Source organism: Onychostoma macrolepis, chromosome 08, assembly GCF_012432095.1.
Source record: "Onychostoma macrolepis isolate SWU-2019 chromosome 08, ASM1243209v1, whole genome shotgun sequence".
NCBI classification, from domain to species: domain Eukaryota; kingdom Metazoa; phylum Chordata; class Actinopteri; order Cypriniformes; family Cyprinidae; genus Onychostoma; species Onychostoma macrolepis.
In genome coordinates this window covers 16,579,264-16,601,950 of record NC_081162.1, presented here as the reverse complement: position 1 = coordinate 16,601,950, position 22,687 = coordinate 16,579,264, and the positions used below count along the sequence as shown (strand labels likewise).

At 36.9% G+C, this 22,687-nt stretch overlaps 1 protein-coding gene across 1 annotated transcript in view; it reads left to right on the top strand.

Annotated features, from left to right (window-relative positions):
* cacna1fb (calcium channel, voltage-dependent, L type, alpha 1F subunit) overlaps positions 1–22,687 on the top strand; it is a 43,164-nt gene that overhangs the window by 5,093 nt on the left and 15,384 nt on the right. The window contains exons 4-27 of the mRNA XM_058785803.1: positions 5,379–5,518; positions 7,322–7,467; positions 11,237–11,389; positions 11,478–11,674; positions 11,792–11,895; positions 13,017–13,168; positions 13,968–14,042; positions 14,326–14,407; positions 14,776–14,802; positions 15,885–16,045; positions 16,282–16,507; positions 16,813–17,020; positions 17,268–17,388; positions 17,788–17,865; positions 18,387–18,442; positions 18,521–18,578; positions 18,854–18,956; positions 19,510–19,639; positions 20,216–20,275; positions 20,372–20,478; positions 20,920–21,007; positions 22,073–22,180; positions 22,316–22,368; positions 22,541–22,687. Of these exons, the coding sequence (XP_058641786.1) occupies positions 5,379–5,518; positions 7,322–7,467; positions 11,237–11,389; positions 11,478–11,674; positions 11,792–11,895; positions 13,017–13,168; positions 13,968–14,042; positions 14,326–14,407; positions 14,776–14,802; positions 15,885–16,045; positions 16,282–16,507; positions 16,813–17,020; positions 17,268–17,388; positions 17,788–17,865; positions 18,387–18,442; positions 18,521–18,578; positions 18,854–18,956; positions 19,510–19,639; positions 20,216–20,275; positions 20,372–20,478; positions 20,920–21,007; positions 22,073–22,180; positions 22,316–22,368; positions 22,541–22,687 (2,780 nt within the window). The remainder of the gene's footprint in view (positions 1–5,378; positions 5,519–7,321; positions 7,468–11,236; positions 11,390–11,477; positions 11,675–11,791; positions 11,896–13,016; positions 13,169–13,967; positions 14,043–14,325; positions 14,408–14,775; positions 14,803–15,884; positions 16,046–16,281; positions 16,508–16,812; positions 17,021–17,267; positions 17,389–17,787; positions 17,866–18,386; positions 18,443–18,520; positions 18,579–18,853; positions 18,957–19,509; positions 19,640–20,215; positions 20,276–20,371; positions 20,479–20,919; positions 21,008–22,072; positions 22,181–22,315; positions 22,369–22,540) is intronic.

The following is a 22,687-nucleotide window of genomic DNA, read 5'->3' as shown; positions in this document are numbered from 1 at the left end:
CGGGTTTCGAGCCTCCTTCACGGACAGCAAGCCAAGTTTGTTTTTCCATTACCTGGCAGGGCTGAATGGGCAGGTGAACTCATGAAATATAAGGTAAAAGTGTGCAATAGCCACCAGAGAGAGCGAAAAGGTGTTTCCCTTCCCAGGTGTTGTTTCATAATCAGATATATTGGGATGGTGCCCGGAACAGAGCGCTGACCGAATTCCTGCTGACCCATTTGGGAGGTGTGTTATGGATCTCAGGTGCAGTCAGAAGCATGTGCGTTTATGTATTATGTAATATACATATCTTTTCTAATGGTTTGTCTTATCTGGTCTTTTCTGGTCTTATTCTGCTGTGTCTTTTGGTAGCTCTCTGGGTGGTTGTTTCCTGTTTCAGATGTGTTGGATTTGAGCTTTGCTCTTTTTCTCAAAAACTTTTGTTAATTTCTTAGCAAGGTCTATTCTGACTGTAGTTTTACAGTATGTCTGAACGGAAGAACAGTGTCTTTAATTTTGTGTAATATTGCAACTACATGTTCAGAATGGACACAATATTTGTATTTTTTACAAATGCTGGTGTGATTGCAATATTTATTTATTTAAAAAAGGTATTAAAACAGAGAAGATAACAGTGGAGTCATTTCAAAGAAAGACATTTGTTGGTGCTTGGACAGAAAGACATGAGAACTCAAATTAAGAATGTATGGAACTTTACATTTTATGTAGAATGTAAGCTACTATTGTATACTATTAGTAATAATGTATACTTTTTGGGGGTCAGTAGTTTTTTTGTTTTGTTTTGTTTTTGAAAGAAGTCGATTTTGCTCCCCAATGCATGCATTTAATGAAAAATACAATAAAAACATCAATATTGTGACAATTTAGTAATAAGTACTAAAGTTGGTAAAGTTTAGTGTGCATTTTGTTGTCCCTCTGAAAATACTAACAAATGCACAGAGAAAAACACACGTGTCACACACACACATAGGGGCATTGGCCTCAAGCAAGAGCGTTTTGTCATGTGACTCACTTTAGCCACACTATTTTGAGTCCTACTGCTGTCCCAGTGTCAGAAATTTCTAGAAGCTTTGTACTTTGAATATAACAATTTGAAAATCAGGTGCCATTTTGAGGTAAAAATCCTTATTTTTTTGCCGTTTGATGATGTGGTATTACTCTGTAATCCCCCTCATCTCACAACCTCTCATTGTATCCCATCAGAGACCGTCACATTTGATCCACTCAGCAGCCATTCTTAAAGGGACAGTTCACCCAAAAATTGAAAATTCAGTCATTGTTTACTCACCCTCATGTTCTTCCAAACCTGCATGACTTTATTTCTTCTGTGAAACACAAAAGACATTTTGAACATTTGTCTCCACCGACTTTCATTGTATGGGCAAAAAAAGAGACATTTTTGACATGAGGATGAGTAAGTGGTGACATAATTTTCATTTTTTTGGCTTAAATCTCCCTTTGCTACTGTGATGTTGGCACCTGTATCTGAGACTGCAAGGCTTTAATTTGCTTGCACGTTTGTGGCATCGAGGAAACAAAGTGCCTTTTTTTTCTCCACGGCTGCAGTGAGGCATGCAACAATGCGAGGCTGCATGAGCTTGTGCACACTACAGCTTCACTTCGGCATGCAAAGGTCACTGAGATGAGAGAGAAATCGTAAACGAAAGAGAAGCGCCCCTAGCTATTGTTTCTCAGTAGGGGTCGGACCAAATGAAACACCTTTCGCTTAAGTCCAGAAATCCTTTCTCCACATCTCGGCACACTAGCACTTTCACTGGACTTTGCCAAATCAGCCATGTGAGCCTCAGAGTTTGTCCCGCTGTCATCTCGAGTGTACAGGCGCGTGTGACTGCGCCCCATTCGTACTGAAATGCTCGACGTGTTGTGAAGTTCTGTAGTGGAGGGGATCTTCCCTAAGGCTTGTGTGAGAGAAACAGGAAGAGAAAGAGAGGAAATAAGAGAGAGGAGACCAATCGAGTTGCATGCGATCAGGACCCTGAACACGACCCCCCTCTGGCATTGCCTCATGCCTGTCCCATCAGAGCACCACTTTCTTTTTATAGAAGAAGAATTTGCATTCAAATGTAAGAGAAGTGACACTGCAGTGACAAAAGAGCCACAACAGGGCATAATGTGCAACCCAGATGAAAGATCACAGTGTAGCATGAACTAATGAACGAATGAGTGTTTTCTTCCAGAGTCAGCTTTTTTTGTGGGGTTGTAATATTCACTCGCTGAATAGCATACAGACCACATTTACATTTCAAGAGAAAAACTCCAATGCTTTCTAGGAAGCAGAATAATAGCGTTGATGTTTAAAGTAAGCATATAGGATTTGGTTTTAATTAAATGCAGTTAGCCTTTGTGTCAGCCACTTTGGAACGATTTTTTTTTTTTTTTTAAATCATGAATTTTCTAAGAAGGGAACCTAAAGGTATCATACATTTTTATGATAAAACATAGCTAAAATATCTTTTAATTATAAAAGCAAAATTAAAAACATACTTACCAGTCCCCCTGCTTTGACCAAACAAACATAACAAAATTATTCAAGTGCAAGGGCTTATGGGTATTCCTGCAGTCACAGTGCTTTTCAGTAACTGTGACTAATGCTAATGCTCAGAAGCAGATGTTTATTGCAGTTTTTATATTTAATGTTTTCGTTTCATTATTACATTTCAGTATGTACACACACACAGGTCAAAGTCTGATTTAATTTTTTTAATCATTTTTTAAATACAACTTTTTTTCATGTTTTTGAAATAAATCTCTTATGCTTATCAAAGTTGCATTTATTTGATCAAATATAAAGTAAAAAATTGCAATATTGTGAAAAATTATTAAAATGTAAAATAACTAATTTATTTCTAATAATTTAAACTCATTCAAATAACTAATGTATCCCTGTGATGGCAAAGCTAAATTTTTAGCATCCATTACTCCAGTCTTCAGTGTCACACAATCCTTCTAAAATCATTCTTGATGGTTCAAGGAAAAAATTACAGATCTCTTTGTGATACAATATAAGTATGTTAACTGTTGGACATTGTTATTGGACTTCTTAAATTAATTATTGAGTTGAAAGGGGAAAAGTGTGTCCAAATTGAATTTAAAGGGATAGATCTCCCAAAAATGAATTTACTCATCTTCATTTTGTTCCAAACCTGTTTGATCTGCTTCTGTGGAACATGAAAGAAGATACTTTGAAGAACGACATTGAGGCCCTCTGATGAGACATTTCTCAAAATATCATCTTTTATGTTCCACAGTAGAAAGAAAGTCATATAGTTTTTAAATGACTCACGGAGGTGAGTAAATGATGACATTATTTTCATATTTGAATGGACTGTCCCTTCAGTTAAAGTCCACAGTAACAATAATACCCACAGAACAAACAAGTTTATATTGAAATCGGAAAACAGAATAATGCTTGATGTGAGTTAAATATTTAAAGATGTGCTCACAGTGCAAGCTCAGTCACATTCACCTGCACTGTCTTCCTCTGCGCTTTTGTGGGATAACAGGACACTCAAATGATGTAAAAGAGAAAGAGACAGGGAGGGTTATCAAGACAGTGAGAGCACAGAGAGTGGTGGTCAGGGGAGATTGTACGAACTGCCTGTTCGTTTGGCTGCTCTAAATGCTCTTGGTCCTGATAAGCAGCTTACTCTTCCTCCCCTGTCTCTCATCACCCTTCCCCCATCACCCCATCCCTCTCTCTCTCTCTCTCTCTCTCTCTCTCTCTCTCTCTCTCCATCTTTGTTCTGATGCTTAAAGCCACATCCTGGATTCCAGGTGCAAAGGAGGGGGCATGTATTTAATGAGTGTGTGTTTGCTGTCAGTCTCTCCTCTTACAGAGCCCTCTGCCATATTGTTTGTTATATTTTACTGTCCATCATTTTGGTTTCAGTTGTCTTCGGGTCATTACTCAAAGGCATTCAGCACTCTAAGCTTGTACGTCTAATTACTAGGGCTGTCAATCGACTGCAAGTTTTAATTGAAATAATTACATGATTTGCAGATTAATTAATTGAAATAATTGCGATTAATTGCATATATCAATATGTGCTGAGAAAAGCCCCCAAAATAAGATCATTCAAAGACATTTCACTGTTGTGGCAAACAAAAAAGCGCTGAATAGTGACTTTTAGAAGTCAAAATATTGCCTACTACCATTTAATTTCCCTAGCCTGCAGATATATAAAACCTATTAAAAATACATTATTATTATCATCATTATCATCATCACTGGCATACAGCGGTCCAAAAATGATTTCACTTGTTTTGAAAAATAAAATAAATATTCTTATTATTATTTAAATGTATATTATTTTTTATGCTGTCACGGTCTGTCTGCTGATCTAATGAAGGGAATATGCAGTTGAGAGCCTCAGAAATAGTTCATGGACGTTCTGTTCCTGTCGGTTTGCTTAAAGCTTCTGCATACTTTAGACAGAGACATACGGTCCAGCAAATGGAAGTTTATGCTGTATGCCACTTTACATTAAATCAAGGACAGCAGTGTGTGTGAGTATGGTCATTACTGTCCAGATGGTATTGTCCTCTGTCTTATACAGATGGTGTGGGTTTTTTTGTGGTTAATTTGCTGTTTCTGTCTATATGTTTGTTTATATGGAGGGAGTATGTGTGTGCACACAAGTGTGCCGTCACAGTGGACAGGCTGCCTTCGTACGCCAGCAGTGGCAAATGAGAGGGAGGGAGAGAAAGGAGAGGATGACAGATTAGTAATCCTTTGAAACGCTCACAGATTTCCCATTTTGAAGTCCAGCTCTGCTCGGGACCGGCCCTCTTTTGTCTCTCTAACTCACTGTGTTGTGAACAGGTCATGGGGTCATACCAGTGCAGACACTTACCTTAAATGTACAGCCTAATTTTTTTACTGTTAACAATTAATATGCTAAATATGCTATTTTATTTTTATTGCATCTGCTTTTGAATATTGATTTGATGGTATGATTTGTGTGCCTCAAGCCATATTAATTGAGCAACTACATGGAATATTGTACTTTTAAAACTTTATTTGTCATTTAATTAATTTAAAATGAACTAAAGAGGGCAAAACTTATTAAAACCTTTTATATAATTGGGTATAAGGTTGTATAATTATGAAGTTATCATTATTACAATTAATGGCAAAATTAATGTTTGGAGATATAAACTGATATTTCCTGCTGCTGACACACTATGGCAAAAGATAGAAATAACTGACTTAAAACCATTTTTAGCTGTTGAAAATACTAGTGTTCTAATCATTTTGGCCACCACTGTAACAACCTTTTACAATCATTTTTAAAATTTCAATCTGATGTGTGTATGTGTGTGTTTGACCTTTTCTTTTTTTCTTTGTGTCTCTCCAGGAACAAGTTGAATATGTGTTTTTGATCATCTTCACCATCGAGACGTTTATGAAGATCCTTGCGTACGGCCTCGTCATGCACCCGAGCTCCTACATCCGTAACGGCTGGAATTTACTGGACTTTGTCATCGTCATCGTAGGGTATGACACCATCTTCACCACTCTAGCCATCCATCCCCGCTTGTTTATTTACTGTCTTTTTCATTTGAAAATGAGTCATAATAACCCAGAGTGACATCACAGCCTTTCCTCCCATGATTCACTTGCATATAAATTATCGTAGATGATTTTTATTCAGGTTGCGTAATGGCCAGCAGCAGCTCTCTTATTCACAATTCTCCTCTTGTCCTGCTGTTCTCTTTACCCTCTTTTTTTCCTCATTTCTCCCTTTTCTCAACCTCTCCATCTCGGATTATCTGGTCAGATCTGGCAGTCAATCCTCGCTCTCTCACTCTCTCATTGTGTCTTAATCTGACCTACAGAGATAGGCGCTACCCTTAATTTTACACACCAGGCTTTACAGCCCTGTGGTAAATGTGTGTGTATGTGAGAAGTGTGCCAATACATGTTTCAGCCACTAAAAAAAGAATCAGTCTTTCATAGTATGTCGCTATTTAAACTCATTTTCTTCCTGCGCACACCATAGAGTGTATTTAAAGAGCGACAATCCCCAGAGCTCGGTCTGTCCTGCTAAAATGGGCCTAAACAGCTGTTCTGAGGTCATTAATGGCCAGTTGGTCAGAGTGATGGTTAATTATCTAAAGGAAGATGACTGTGCCAGGCATTTAGCGCCTTTTTGAGTATAATTTTGAGAGCTTTTTTTGGTATTGATTAGAGATTTCATTAAGCTCACAGACAGAACCGCTAATGGGCAGGTGGATCTGTTCCAAACACATGGTATTACACATCATATTACTGCTGCTTATAATACTGATGCCATCCTAAGAGTATTTGTGCATGCATGTGTATGCATGAAAGCACAAAGATAGCTGGGATAGGTGCCACAAATATTGTTGCCCAGCCAGCTTCCAAAACACTTCAGTACGTTCATTTGGGGATAGAATTTTGCTAGTCACGCTGTATGTTTTCAAACCACTGAAAAGAACCAGTTCATAAGAGTCATTTGTTTGGGAATCTGGCTACACTGGTCACGCTGTATGTTACTGGTGTCCTAAAAAGTATTGGCTCATAAGAGTCATTTGTTTGGGAATCAGGGGACACTGGTCAAGCTGTATGTTTTTGACTTCCTAAAAAGAACCGGCTCATGAGCACCATTTGTTCCGGAATCAGACTAGTCAAGTCAAGTCACCTTTATTTATATATCTCTTTTAACAATACAGATTGTGTCAAAGCAGCTTCACAGTATTAAATAGGACAATAGTGTGTCAGTAATGCAAAAGAGCAATAGTAAACACTCAATTTTCAGTTAAAGGCAGTTCATCATTGAATTCAGTTATCAGTCATCATCCAGCTTAGTTCATTTTAAATAGTATCTGTGCAATCAAGTCGACGATATCGCTGGAAACTACACCAGTTACGCTGTATTTTATGGATTCACTGAAAAGGATCTAGCTTGTATAAGAGTCATCCATATTGGATTGGACTGGTTTTTTGTTTTATATTCACCTTTGTCGTCTCATATTCATTAGTTTTAGTCAGTTTTTTTATATAAGAAAGTAAGTGTGAAATGAAACCAAATATTCAAACACTCTAAATATTATTAAATATTATTATAAGATTTAACATATGAAAACTTTGTTGTAAAACCTGATCTCCTGCATTCAAATGTTTTTAATCTTTCATTTGATGAATATTTGAAGTTCAGATTGTAATGTAAGAAGATCATAATTTTACCTTTAATATTACATTATACATTTTATTATTTAATACATATTTCTTGAACGATATTTATATATATTTGTTTTTGTTTTTTGTATTTTGCAGGTTGTTCAGTGTGGTATTAGAGACTGCTACTCATAAATCCGGTGAAACAACATCCCACATGCCGGGGAAACCGGGAGGTCTGGATGTCAAAGCTCTCCGAGCCTTCAGAGTCTTACGACCCCTCAGACTGGTTTCAGGAGTGCCCAGTGAGTTTGTGTTTGTAACCAAGCCCCCACCCCCACCCCCCCCGGTCCGCGATTGTAATGCCATTTCGCCCCTGCCCCTCCGGAGGTCAGTGCACGCCACTGCCTGATTTAATCTGGTTTACATTGCTATGAACTATTCAATGGTATTTTACCCCCACAAGATTGCTATTGTGCTCCTAAGAAGGTATTCTGAGATGTTTTGTATGGAGTGATGTGCTTGTGTGATGCACCATTGTTTTGAACAGTTATAATATTTGTGCAGTGATCAGAGAGGCTGGTGTAGCCTGACCTCTCTATCGTCATACTTAGGCCTATAGATTCCTTCAGCATCCTCACTAATGAGCTTGACTTATGGTTGCAGCCAGCGGCTGTGCTGTTTTGCAGTCATTTCAAAATCAGGCCCACTGACACACACTCCTGAATCATTAGCCCCTTTCACACAGTAATACCAGTAAATTGCCATAAAATTACCGGAACAACTTTACCAATAAATAAAAAAATGTGCTGTTCACACAGGCAACGACGTTTCCTGTTTTTACCAGTGAAGCACCGTTCACACATCGTTTTCAAATTACCGGTAAATTCTGTGACATCATTAACCAGAAATGACCTTTAAACGGTTGCGCCTCCTGGTGTTTGTAGACATGGAAGGGTATACACGGTCAGTGTTTTATTGATGTTTTCATTTTTGTGTCAAACTTTCACATTCATGCAGCTGCTTTTGGCCCAGAGCCATCATTAGGCGACTTCTAACTGAACTACACAGTGCGGAGTAAATGCGTCATCAGGGTCAGAATGTTATGATTGGCCCAGAGTAGATGTCTTACGTTCACGCGTTCTGAACTTGTACCTGCTCATACCGGTAATCTACATTCTGCGTTCACGCATAGCATCATTCCGGCAATTTACTGGTAATGTTACAACTTCTCATACCGGTAAATTGCCGGAACGAATTTACTGGTATTTTTACAAAGGTCTTGTTCACACCTGATCTCTTAACGGTAATTTACCGGTAATTTACCAGTAAAGTCTGTATGTGTAAAAGGGGCTATTGACCAACTAACCAAAAAGCCATTTGTTGCTTGTATCTTTACAATACTAAGGTGATGATTTCAAAGAGTGCTGTCCATGGTGCTGAAAACACAATTACATTAGCTACTGTACAATAGAGCTCTGGCGAAGCTGGTCAAGATGGCAGAAAACAGGATCATGTAAACCATTGACTTATTCCACCACAGTACATTTAGAAGCTGTGATGTGGATCTTTCCTGCCTACTGGCATGTATGATGGTATCTCTCCCTCATGTGCTCACCTGCACGTTAATCCTGGCACTTCTCCCAGTAAGGCAAGGTGACATTGAACGAGGACACTTTTTGTTCAAATACCCATTACTTTTGCCAAAAACACACATTAAAAAATCCTCACTATGTACATCTGTAGTGCTATTAATGTTCTGGCTGCCATTGTCTTGATTAAGGTAAATTGATGTTGGTGTCAGTCAATCAATCTATCAACCACTCAGTCAGTCAGTCAGTCAAGTCATTTATCTAAAATGTTTGAAAAAATACAGATTTTTAATTTTATTTTGACTATAGCAAAGATGAGACAAAAAAGATTCTTCATGGTGAATTAAGTGACAAGTCACACACATTTTGTCATGATAAAATTACACTTCCTTTCAAATGTTTGGAGTCAGTAAGATTTTTTCAAAAGAGAAATTAATACTTTTAAAATAATGCTGCATTAAATTTCTCAAAAGGGACAACAGCACATTATATTGTTACAAAAATGCCTGTGATTGCTGTCACAGGAATAATTTACATTTTAAAATATATTAAAATAGAAAACTGTCATTTTAAATTGTAATAATATTTCACAACATTACTGTATTTGTGATCAAATTCATGCACGTCTGGGTAAACTAAGGGACATAAAAATATCCTACTGACCCCAAACATTTGAACATTTGTGTACAGGTGCATCTCAATAAATTAGAATGTCGTGGAAAAGTTCATTTATTTCAGTAATTCAACTCAAATTGTGAAACTCGTGTATTAAATAAATTCAGTGCACACAGACTGAAGTAGTTTAAGTCTTTGGTTCTTTTAATTGTGATGATTTTGCCTCACTTTTAACAAAAACCCACCAATTCACTATCTCAACAAATTAGAATACTTCATAAGACCAATAAAAAAAACATTTTTAGTGAATTGTTGGCCTTCTGGAAAGTATGTTCATTCACTGTATATGCACTTGGTAGGGGCTACTTTTGCTTTAATTACTGCCTCAATTCGGCGTGGCATGGAAGTGATCAGTTTGTGGCACTGCTGAGGTGGTATGGAAGCCCAGGTTTCTTTGACAGTGGCCTTCAGCTCATCTGCATTTTTTGGTCTCTTGTTTCTCATTTTCCTCTTGACAATACCCCATAGATTTTCTATGGGGTTCAGGTCTGGTGAGTTTGCTGGCCAGTCAAGCACACCAACACCATGGTCATTTAGCCAACTTTTGGTGCTTTTGGCAGTGTGGGCAGGTGCCAAATCCTGCTGGAAAATGAAATCAGCATCTTTAAAAAGTTGGTCAGCAGAAGGAAGCATGAAGTGCTCCAAACATTTTTGGTAAACGGGTGCAGTGACTTTGGTTTTCGAAAAACACAATGGACCAACACCAGCAGATGACATTGCACCCCAAATCATCACAGACTGTGGAAACTTAACACTGGACTTCAAGCAACTTGGGCTATGAGCTTCTCCACCCTTCCTCCAGACTCTAGGACCGTGGTTTCCAAATAAAATACAAAACTTGCTCTCATCTGAAAAGAGGACTTTGGACCACTGGGCAACAGTCCAGTTCTTCTTCTCCTTAGCCCAGGTAACTGATGTTGTCTGTGGTTCAGGAGTGGCTTAACAAGAGGAATATGACAACTGTAGCCAAATTCCTTGACACGTTTGTGTGTGGTGGCTCTTGATGCCTTGACCCCAGCCTCAGTCCATTCCTTGTGAAGTTCACCCAAATTCTTGAATCGATTTTGCTTGACAATCCTCATAAGGCTGCGGTTCTCTCGGTTGGTTGTGCATCTTTTTCTTCCACACTTTTTCCTTCCACTCAACTTTCTGTTAACATGCTTGGATACAGCACTCTGTGAACAGCCAGCTTCTTTGGCAATGAATGTTTGTGGCTTACCCTCCTTGTGAAGGGTGTCAATGATTGTCTTCTGGACAACTGTCAGATCAGCAGTCTTCCCCATGATTGTGTAGCCTAGTGAACCAAACTGAGAGACCATTTTGAAGGCTCAGGAAACCTTTGCAGGTGTTTTGAGTTGATTAGCTGATTGGCATGTCACTATATTCTAATTTGTTGAGATAGTGAATTGGTGGGTTTTTGTTAAATGTGAGCCAAAATCATCACAATTAAAAGAACCATAGACTTAAACTACTTCAGTCTGTGTGCATTGAATTGATTTAATACACGAGTTTCACAATTTGAGTTGAATTACTGAAATAAATGACTTTTCCACGACATTCTGATTTATTGAGATGCACCTGTATATGCCATGTTAGTAATTGAAAAATTGGCCTAAAATAAATAAACATGTCTTAACGAAATGCTGACTATTTTAAAATACATTATTTGCAAAAATAATAAAATACTTAACTGATATAATGGACATAAACAGTCAGAATGGGAATGTTTTTTCTTATGCAAAAATACAGGTTTTGGTTTACAGGTTGTGCTCCATTATGATGATTTCTCTGCTCTGTGTGTGTGCAGGCCTGCAGATTGTGTTAAACTCCATCATGAAGGCAATGGTTCCCCTGCTGCACATCTCTCTGCTTGTCCTCTTTGTCATCATCATCTACGCCATCATCGGACTGGAGCTCTTCATCGGACGAATGCATCGCACCTGCTATTTTACAGGCACAGGTAACTACACACACTCACATAAAATATTTATGTGCATTTTCTGTCACTTTCTGTCTTACTCCATCTGTCTGTCTTTTATATTACCCAGATAATTATGCAGACGATGATCCAGTCCCGTGTGCGTTTGCGGGTCATGGTCGCCAGTGCTATGTCAATGGCTCTGAGTGCAGGGGAAAGTGGGATGGACCAAACGGCGGCATCACTAACTTTGATAACTTCTTCTTTGCCATGTTAACAGTGTTCCAGTGCATCACAATGGAAGGCTGGACAGACGTCTTGTACTGGGTAACTACGTAAACTGTGTCTTCAGATTGACTGTAATGGGGCATAATTATCTTTTAAGGAAGTGATTGTGTATGACACTGATACAGTTGCCTTTGCCTGTTGTATTCTTCTCTGTAGATGAATGATGCAATTGGTTTTGAGCTACCCTGGGTTTACTTTGTAAGCCTGGTCATCTTTGGATCCTTCTTTGTTCTCAACCTTGTGTTGGGTGTGTTGAGCGGGTGAGTTTATTGGATTGATGTGGTTATGGGCAAGTGTGTACGGTTGTCATCACTTTTTGTGGCTGACTTTGTCCCTAACACTTTTTTAAATATCCACAGTGTTGTATTCAGAATATACATTTTATCAGTTCAAGCATTTTCTGGGAATCGAACCCATGACCTTCTGGGAAAGTCTGGGATCGTTGATATGTTTTTGAAAGAAGTCTTTTATGCTCCCCAATGATCAAAAATACAGAGAAAAACAGTAATATTGTAAAATATTATTACAATTTAAATGTTTTTAATATTTTAATATATTTTAAATTATAATGTATTCTTTTTATGGCAAAGCTTATTTTTTCAGCAGCCATTATTCAATCTTAAATATTTTTGTTAAATGTTTTAAGCTTTTAAAAAAAATTTTTTTTGGTGAAAATTGTTTTCAGGATTGTGTGATGAATAGAAAGTTCAAAAGAACAGCATTTATTTTAATAATTTTTTAACATAAATATCTTTCCTGTCACTTTTGTTCAGTTTAATCCATCCTTGCTGAATAAAAGTACTCATTTCTTACTGACTCCAAACTTTTGAATGGTAGTGTACTTATTTATTAATACCTGTTTATGATCCACACATTTTTCTACTGACAAATGTAAAAATATGCAAAACAAATAGCAACTCAGTGTGCAGTTGATTTTGTTGATTTTTGCCTATTTCTAACCATAATGTTATCGTTTATGTTTCAGTTTTTACTTTGAAAGCATGAATACCAAGATAGATACAACACATGCGACAATTTATGTATTAAAACAGCTAGTCCATAATATTTATGAGCTAAGACTTCTGCATTTCATGACATCATGAACTGTGCGTTGTAACTTGTTTGCATGTCTGTGATCGTTTAACAGAGGACAGCAGTAGATGAGCAGATATCAGATGTTTTTACTCACCTGAATAAAACAATCCCCAGATGCTGAGAGTAGCAGATTTGCAGAGTTTGATTTCCTGCAGACAACAGAATTCCCCAAAGATTCTGCCTTGTGCTGCTTACCTCTCTGTTAAACAGAGTGTGAAAGTCCACAGTGTGTATTGTGCGTGTGTGCATTTGTTTTGCTTGTCTAACAGGCCATACTTGTGTGTAGAGAATTCTCTAAGGAGAGAGAGAAGGCAAAAGCTCGTGGAGATTTCCAGAAGCTTCGTGAGAAACAGCAGATGGAGGAGGATCTGTGTGGATATATGGACTGGATCACTCAGGCTGAGGACATTGATGAGTTTGATGAGGATGGGAACAGACGTGAGATCTCCTTCTCTCTTTAACCACCTATACCCCTTTGTCCTCGATATCACTTGTTCATTTTTGATCACCTGTTTCTCCTATACGAGTTTACCATACAGAGACATTTAAGTAAAACAGGGTTTTTGATCCCAAGAGCCCCAAATATACCTTCTTGAGGGCCACCTACCTAGAATGTAATGGCAGCTATATATAATTTAATGTATAAAGACTCATTCACATCATATAAGAAAAGTATTAAGCATCATATTATAAAGACTAAGACCAAAGGACGTAATTAAAATATTATCTGTAAAATATATTTTGTTAATAGAAATAATTTAAAATAAATATAAATATTAAATGAAAAAATAACTATTAAAAATGACAAAAGCATAAAATGAAACTTAAAGTAAAATTAAAATGAAAACTCAAATGATGTAAAATAAAATCTATTTAAAATAATTATAAATACTATACTATTATATAAATAACACCACAATAATTCTGCTCTGGAACCCAAAAGATGAATCATTATTTTTACATCTCAGTTTGTAGTGGCAGAAATGACACATTTTACCTTTAACTGAGTACCCAATATACCTCGCTACCGATGTTTGAAGTAAAGATTTCCCCACCCACCACACTTTTGTGTGATATAAGATGATATAAGATATAAGACATCTACAAACATCTTCAGGCAAAACCGTAGCCATTTTTCTCCCCCTAAACTGCTTTTCCATCTGTTCCATTTCTCATTTTGTTCTATTCCATGTCTCTCACTCTTTTTCTCTCTCTGGATCTTTCAATCTCCCCTCAGGTGTGACCTTGCGTGACCTAGCTGATAAGAAGAGGGGGAAATTCGGCTGGTTCAGCCACTCAAACGAAACCCACGGTACGGCCAATCAGAACGAGACGCATGACCCCTTCACTCCCCCGCTGTTCTATATATAGCCCCCCTCAACTTTGTCTGGTCTAATTGTGTAATTTACATCTGGGGCTAGAAATCACATCTCTCGGTTGGACCCATATTAAGTGCTTTGACCCTATTTCAGAGAGATTGCTTTTCTCCAAAACTGTGTCAATGTGTGGCCGACATTATTCTTTCTCTTTGTCTCTCATATACTTATCCTTTTCTGTGTATCTTTCACTCTCTTCCTGTTTTTCACATGCTATAGCAAGTCTTCCAGCCAGTGAAACGGCCTCTGAGAACACTGAAAACATAGATGAGGAGCACACAGATTGTTGTGCTGCTTGCTGGTAATAATATACGCACACATACATACCCACTATAATTAGAAACAGCATAACACACAACATTTGTCATTGCGTTGTCCTGCCGGCTTACTAATGGAAGTTGTTATCAGCCATAATGGAGTGTCATCCCTTAATTTCTCAGTTGCGGCTCATTATGTTCTCTTTTCTTTGTATTCTTTGTGCTCTTGCAAGTCAGTTCATTACTCTGGGTTTCTTTGGCTGTCTTTGTTTCAGTATCTGAACTGAATCTTTGTTAAGTGCAATGCATCAGAGTGCACATTTTGCCAATTGCTCTGTGTTGTGCTTGTCTTTGAGCTCATTGTCGTTTTGTTTTGTTTTGTTTTGTTTTGTTCACTGTCCTTTGACTTCAGCGCTCGCATTATGAAGATCCCGTGCTGGTGAGTCATTGTGAGGAAAAACTAGCAGTTCAGGGTTCGTCTACTGGATATATAAACTTTACTTTAGAAAATACACTGTGTTTTTTCTTGTTTAATGCATAAATCTAGCTACATTTAGTTTATGCTTAGAAGTTCATGCTCAAAACAATGCAAAAATGTTCAACTTAAAAGATTAGTTTACCTAAAAATGAAAATTTTGCTAATAAGTTACTTACCCTCAGGCCATCCGAGATGTAGATAAGTTTATTTCTTCATCAGAACAGATTTGGAGAAATTTAGCATTGCATCACTTGCTCACCAAGTGAGAATTCTCTGCAGTGAATGGGTGCCGTCGGAATGAGAGTTCAAACATATATATATATATATATAAGATACAGTATATCCATTGGTGAGCTTGTGACATTACATTAACCTTCTCAGAATCTGTTCTGATAAAGAAACAAAATCTACATCTTGGATGGCCTGAAGGTGAGTAACATTTCAGCAAATTTTAATTTTTGGGTGAACTATTCCTTTAATAAACTTAAAGGGATAGTTCACCCAAAAATTAAAATTTTGTCATCATTTACTTACCTTATTAAGTTATTCCAAAATTGTATGAGTTTCTTTTCCTGTTAAACTCAAAAGAAGACATTTTGGAGAATATGGTTAATCAAAAAGTTGATGGTCCCCATTGACTTCCATAGTAAGTCAATGGGGAGCATCAACTTTTTTTTAAACTTATACAAGAATGAATCAACTTGAGGGTGAGTAAATGATGACAGGATTTTCATTTTTGGGTGAACTCTCCCTTTGAGATATACCCTCTGAAAACTAGTCTTATGTTATGCACTTTTGTTTTTAAAGTGCATTTCTATTGTTTTAAAGATATTTAGATATTTTATTCTGGCAAAAAGGACAAAAATATAGATTATGTAAATTATTTTTTGCAATACATGCCCTCTAAATATATATTTTGTTTGTCTGTTTGTTTATATAATATTATATTACATTACATTATATATAATGTAATTTTTCATATGAATGTAAAAACAATCTATACAGTGATTCATATTTTTTTGTTTGTGTGTGTGTTTGCTTAGTCGTGCCCTGCGCCGCTGGAACCGTTGCGTTCGTAGAAATTGTCGTACAGCAGTGAAATCTGTGACGTTCTATTGGTTGGTGTTGATCTTAGTCTTCCTCAACACTGCTCTCAGTGCCTCCGAACATTATAACCAACCAGACTGGCTCACTGACGTTCAAGGTATGTGGGTGCTTCCAAACATCACCTTACTGACATGGCATGTGCACTGTCCCACAGCATCGGCCACACATTTATTTATAGAACGCTATTAGCTGTTATTTTCTTACTGATGTGTCTTTCATAAGATTTAAAGGAGTCCATCATGGTGTTACCAATAACCTACATGTTGACAAAAAAGTTGGACTGTAATTGCATCTGTTGGTCTGCCTCTCTTTCTTTTTCTGTCTCTCTCATAGACATTGCCAATAAGGTTCTCCTCTCACTGTTCACAGTGGAGATGTTGTTGAAAATGTACAGTCTGGGATTTCAGGCATATTTTGTGGCATTTTTCAACCGGTTTGACTGTTTTGTCGTGTGCGGTGGGATTCTGGAGACAGTTCTAGTGGAGATGGAGATCATGCCACCTCTTGGCATCTCAGTGTTGCGCTGCGTCCGCCTGCTTCGGATCTTCAAAGTCACGCGGTACTCAGGCCTCTTAAACGATTTTTAAACTCTTTAAAAGTCATTGTTTCTTAAGAAACTGAATATTATTTAGATTATTAATATTATTATTATTGTTTTATCTTCTCTTAATTTTTTTAGGTTTCTAATGTCTCCAACCCTGTCTAATTTAGAGCATGTCTAAAAACAATGTGTGATTTTCTTATTTTCTAGAAGAAAACATTTATTCCCTCTTTCCTCTGGTGCCTTTGTCTCGTTCCTGTTGTTTCTCTCTTTCCTCATCACTTTTCCGCCCTGCTAATTCTTGCCCCACTTGTCCTTCTCAGCCATTGGACGGCTTTGTCCAATCTGGTGGCCTCTCTACTGAATTCAATGAAGTCCATTGCCTCCCTGCTGCTGTTGCTCTTCCTCTTCCTCATCATCTTCGCTCTGCTTGGCATGCAGTTATTTGGAGGGAAGTTCAACTTTGATGAGACGCAGACCAAGAGAAGCACCTTTGATTCCTTCCCTCAGGCCCTGCTAACCTGCTTTCAGGTAAACTCCTCTACAACAGTGAAAACATTATATTCTGTTATTTAATAAGCAGAAATTCATATTATCATAATCATATTATTCTGTAATAAAGAAAAATAGAAATGATTATAATAGAAATAATCTTTTTCAAAGAATCGTAATGCTTTTAAAGTATTAAGTTCGTTAAGAAAGGTTAAGAAAGTTAAGAATCCTAAGAAAGTCAATGTTTGCTATTAGCTATTAATGTAGGTCTTTTTTTTCTCTACAGATCTTAACAGGTGAAGACTGGAATGTAGTAATGTATGATGGTATCATGGCATATGGAGGCCCAGTTTTCCCTGGAATGATCGTCTGTCTTTACTTTGTGATTTTGTTCATTTGTGGTAACTGTATCCTTTTCTGTCTGAAACCAATTTTGTATCTGATATCATCAACAAAACACCAACAGTTTTATGCATTTATATTTATTACATTTATTAACAAAGCAACACTCCATTCTAGGTATACATTTGATTGATTAATGCATTCCCCAGGCATCGAACCCACAGCTTTGCGTTGTTAGTGTTGTGCTTTACTGTTTGAGATACGTCAATGCAGTTGTATACTACTGTAGTTCGCAACTTAACACTATTTCAGCAACTGGAGTCATTGTTCACTGATTAAAGTACATACAATCATTTATACAATCCCTACTGCAAATCCTGATTTCTGGGTTGTCGTTGATATTTTTTGTGGTTTGTTATCTTTCTGTTTGTGTGTTTGTTGGGTCTTAACCTCTGCTCTCTAAGATATCCTGCTGAACGTCTTCTTGGCCATCGCTGTCGACAACTTAGCTGGAGGGGATGGAGACAATAAGAAGAATGAGTGTGTTTTTAAATAATTCCAGATCATATTAACAAATCTCAACTCTTCTTTTTTTCTAAATATGACAGCATACACATTTACTATTCTTACACAGTGGAGTCCGAAAGATCACACTGAAAATCTGAGATTCAAAATCCCACTTAAACCTAGAAAAAGAAAAAAGAAAAGATTTAAAAGAAAAAAAAATCTATAATAGACACCATATGAACTAATAAGAATTAAGATTCTTTCATTAAAGCAAAAGGGAGATCAACCAAATATTAAAACGTTCTGACATTCATGTTTATTTTTCATTTTAACATATTACTGAAACATTTACAAATGTTTACTGAACTTTTTGCTGAAAGTGATTTATTTTATAAAAATGAAAAATAGAAGCATTTTCACCCAATGGTCTGTATATTCAAAAACAACCAAAAATTCTGACATGTCGATCTGTTGATCCTGACAGAGAAAAAAAGAGGGAGAGGGAGAGGGAGAGGGAGAGGTGAAGGTGAAGGTGAAGGTGAAGGTGAAGGTGAAGGTGAAGTTGAAGGTGAAGGTGAAGGTGAAGATGAAGGAGAGAACGGAGAGGTGAAGGTATGGAAATCAAACTCCTCTGTCTTTGTTTTTGTTGAATAATTATCACATTGAGGTCTTTCATTTTGTTTTCAACAGGTGGACATGGATGATGAGTATGAGGAAGAGGAGGAGCCTGAAGAGGGAGATGATGAAGGTAAAGTGCACAAACATTAAGACAGCATATTGCTTTGGAACAGTTTGTTTATTGTGAAAAGTTTTGTAGTGATTTAGAAGACATTTGTGACCATAATTACTCATCTTACAGCACACACTCATTGCACTAACAGTCCCTCTTGCTAAGTGTCCTGAGGTTTAGTGGTGGCTACTCAAGGCCACAGTGGTGATAGAGCTAGATTGTGATCTCATTAACTCAGTTTCTCTCTGTCTATCTCTCCCTCTCTCTTTCTTTCTGTTCTTCTCTGCTGGAAGAAGGGAAAGCTCAGCTCAATGTTGCTGACTTCGCTCCTCCTAAAGAGAAAGTTCTACCAATCCCAGAGGGCAGTGCATTCTTCTGTCTCAGCAAGACCAACCCGTGAGTGTGCACTTTTAACCACTCACACACTATTACAAGACAGTGTTTGACCATTTAAAGAGATAGTTTACCCCCCCAAAATTAAATTCTTTTATAATTTACCTGTGTCATTCCAAACCTGTTTGACTTACTTTCTTCTCTGGAATACAAAAAAAATATTTGGAGAATTTTTTTCTCTGTGTTTTTTTAATCCATACAATAGAAGTCAATGGTCATCAAAACTGTTCTTCAAAATATCTTCTTTTGTGTAGAAGAAAGTAGGTCATACAGGTTCTTGAGGGTGAGTAAATGTTGACAAAATACAATTTTGGGTGAACTATTCGATTAAATCTTTGTTACTATGATTATATATATTTGTGTAAATATATATGTAGTTTTTTAAATAAAATTAGCATTTTATTTTAATGACTTAAGAACAGGAATGTGTCAGAACATGGTTCTGGAGTTATTCATTAATAAAATAAAACTTTTGGCTTCCTAAATAAACTCATTATGGTATATTTCCTCAGAGGTATCTGAAGAACATGTGAGTTCTCTTTATGTCTCCCTCCAGAATAAGAGTGGGCTGCCATACCCTGATCCACCACCATATCTTCACTAATCTCATCCTGGTCTTCATCATTCTCAGCAGCATTTCTCTGGCTGCAGAGGATCCTATCAGAGCTCACTCCTTCAGGAACAATGTGAGTTTCCTGCTCACACACAAGCAGCATCATAAATAGTTATTTACTGCAGCTGTCCTGATTGGCATGTTGGAGGAGCTCTTCAGTGCCAGCTGGGGAATGCCATCCTTCAATCAGCTGGCCGTCAAAAAACACACACACACACACACACACACACACACACACACACACACACACACACACACACACACACACACACACACATAAACATATAGCTTAACATGATTTACCTTTAAGTAGGACATGTTTTTGGAGCAGCATCCTTGTTAGTACTGGAACAACATTGGGATCAACCAATCAGAATTGAGATTTGGGGTCAGAACTGGGATCAGACCTGGGATCAAGGGCCTGAACAACATGGTTATCAATCTATTATTTCCCTGAAGGTTTAGGAAGACATAATAGTGAGGCTTCAGATATCAGTTTGGTACACATCTTAAATAACAATGGATGCTCCAGGAACGTGTCCTACTTGTCTAACTCATATATACACAAACAAATCTGTCACCAAACATCAATCATACCAGTGAAACATCATTTTTCATATCAGGGACATTGATTTTTTTCTCTCTACAGGTGTTGGGTTATGCTGATTATGCTTTCACCTCTATATTTACTGTGGAGATCTTACTGAAGGTACCAATCAATCAAAGGCTTTTGTGAACAGCTTAAATGTTGCTACACTGAAATGTCTTTACATTTATTCAAATTTCCCTTCCTTTTTCTCTGTAGATGACAGTGCATGGCGCATTCCTCCATGCGGGTTCCTTCTGTAGAAACTGGTTTAATTTGCTGGATCTTTTGGTGGTCAGTGTGTCTCTGGTCTCCTTCTTCTTACAGTAAGTCAACTACACTCAAATGGATATCAAAAGATCCCTGTTCATAATTTCTGTGAATCTGTGAGATATCTGATGTATGGATCAGTGTATGTAAGTGTATGCATCGCCCTCTGGTGGATAAATGGAGATTGTTCCCATATCCCGCTTTAAATGCAATGCAAATGTGAAAATCAGTAAATAAATAAAAATCTGATGCCCAAATGCTTTCAACTATTCATTTACATATTGATAGTATTTACTTTTGTGCATAATTGTATGAAAAAAGTGGAATACCTGCATTCACTCTGATGATGTGAAAGGGATAATATATGACTTGACTGCTTATGAAACCATATAAATCACACTGTTAAGAGACATTGAAGAAGAAATTAAGATCAGTCTATGCTTTTTGAGTCCACATATACAAAGTCAAACCTCTCTTGCTTTTTTTCTCTCTCTTAGTTCAAGTGCCATCTCTGTAGTGAAGATCCTAAGGGTGCTCAGAGTTCTGAGGCCTCTTCGAGCGATCAACAGAGCCAAAGGACTCAAGGTACAGCTTTTAGTGTGTTTGTGCCTGCGCTTTATTTTGTAAAAGTTTTAAAGGCATGTATATATGCAATTAGACAATTATGACAATATTTCTGTCAATTATAACTTACCTCTTTTCTTTTCTTTTCTTTGCCCGAAAAACCTCCTTTCTCTTCATATTTACATACTCTAATCTTCAGTAAATGCAAAAGTTTGGGCTCTGCAAGTTTTTTTTAATGTTTTTGAAAGAAGTCCCTTATGTTCACTAAGGCTGCATTTATTTGATTAAAAATACAGTGAAATGTAGTAGTATAAAATACAGTACTATTATAATATTATTACAGTTTAAAAAAAGGGTAACACTTTACAATAAGGTTTATTAGTTAACATTAGTTAACAACATTAGTAAACATGAACTAAGAATGAACAATACTTCTACAGCATTTATTAATCTTAGTTCATGTTAATTTTAGCATTTACTAATGCATTATTAAAATCACAAGTTGTGTTTGTTAACATTAGTTAATGCACTGTGAACTAACATGAACTATCAATGAACAACTGTATTTTCATTAACTAACATTAACAAAGATTAATAAATAGTGTAATAAATGCATTGTTCATTGTTTGTTCATGTTAGTTAATACATTAACTAATGTTAATAAATGACACCTTATTGTAAAGTGTTACCAAAAAAAGTAATTGCTCAGCACCCACTAATCTAGTATTTAGTGTCATATGATCCTCCAGAAGTCATTCTAAATTGCTGATTTGGTGCTCAAGAAGCTTTTGTACTGATTCATGATATTGTTGTGAAAACCATTATACATTTTTCAGGATTATTTGATAAATAGAAAATTCAAAAGAACAAAATGTATTTGAAATAGAAGTATTTTGTAATATATGTCTTTACTGTCACTTTTGATCAATTTAATGCATCCTTACTAAATTGAAATAAATAAATAAAACAACAGTCTTACTGAATGCATGCTTTTGAATGGTAGTGTAATTCATATTTGCAGAATTGAGTGCTTCTCTGTCATTGTTATTATGGAAACTCCATTAATCTCTCTCTCTGTGTGTGTAGCATGTGGTACAGTGTGTGTTTGTGGCTATAAGGACCATCGGGAACATCATGATCGTCACAACTCTACTTCAGTTCATGTTTGCCTGCATCGGTGTTCAGCTTTTCAAGGTTAAACACACACACACACACACACACACACAAAGTCTGTCTACATCTTGTGCTCTCACAAGTTTAACATTAGCATGTGTATACTAATGTGTACTAATGTACTTTTTATTGCATCATTACTGTTGTATTTTGTAGGGTAAATTTTATCGTTGCACAGATGAAGCTAAAAACACTCCAGAACAGTGCAAGTATGTCATATTTCTGTATCTGTCATTCCTGTTTAATTCTGTTCTTACATTAACCACATGCGTGTGCCTTTGGGCAACATGTGTGCTTATGTGTCATGAGTGTTCGTGGTTTATGTGTATATCCATTTGTGCCTACAAATTGTTTGTGTGTGTGTTTGTTTGTGTGACACAGGGGCACATTTGTGGTGTATAAAGACGGAGATGTGAGTCATCCAATGGTGAGAGAGAGGATCTGGATCAACAGCGACTTCAACTTTGATAATGTACTGATGGGAATGATGGCCCTGTTTACAGTCTCCACTTTTGAGGGCTGGCCAGC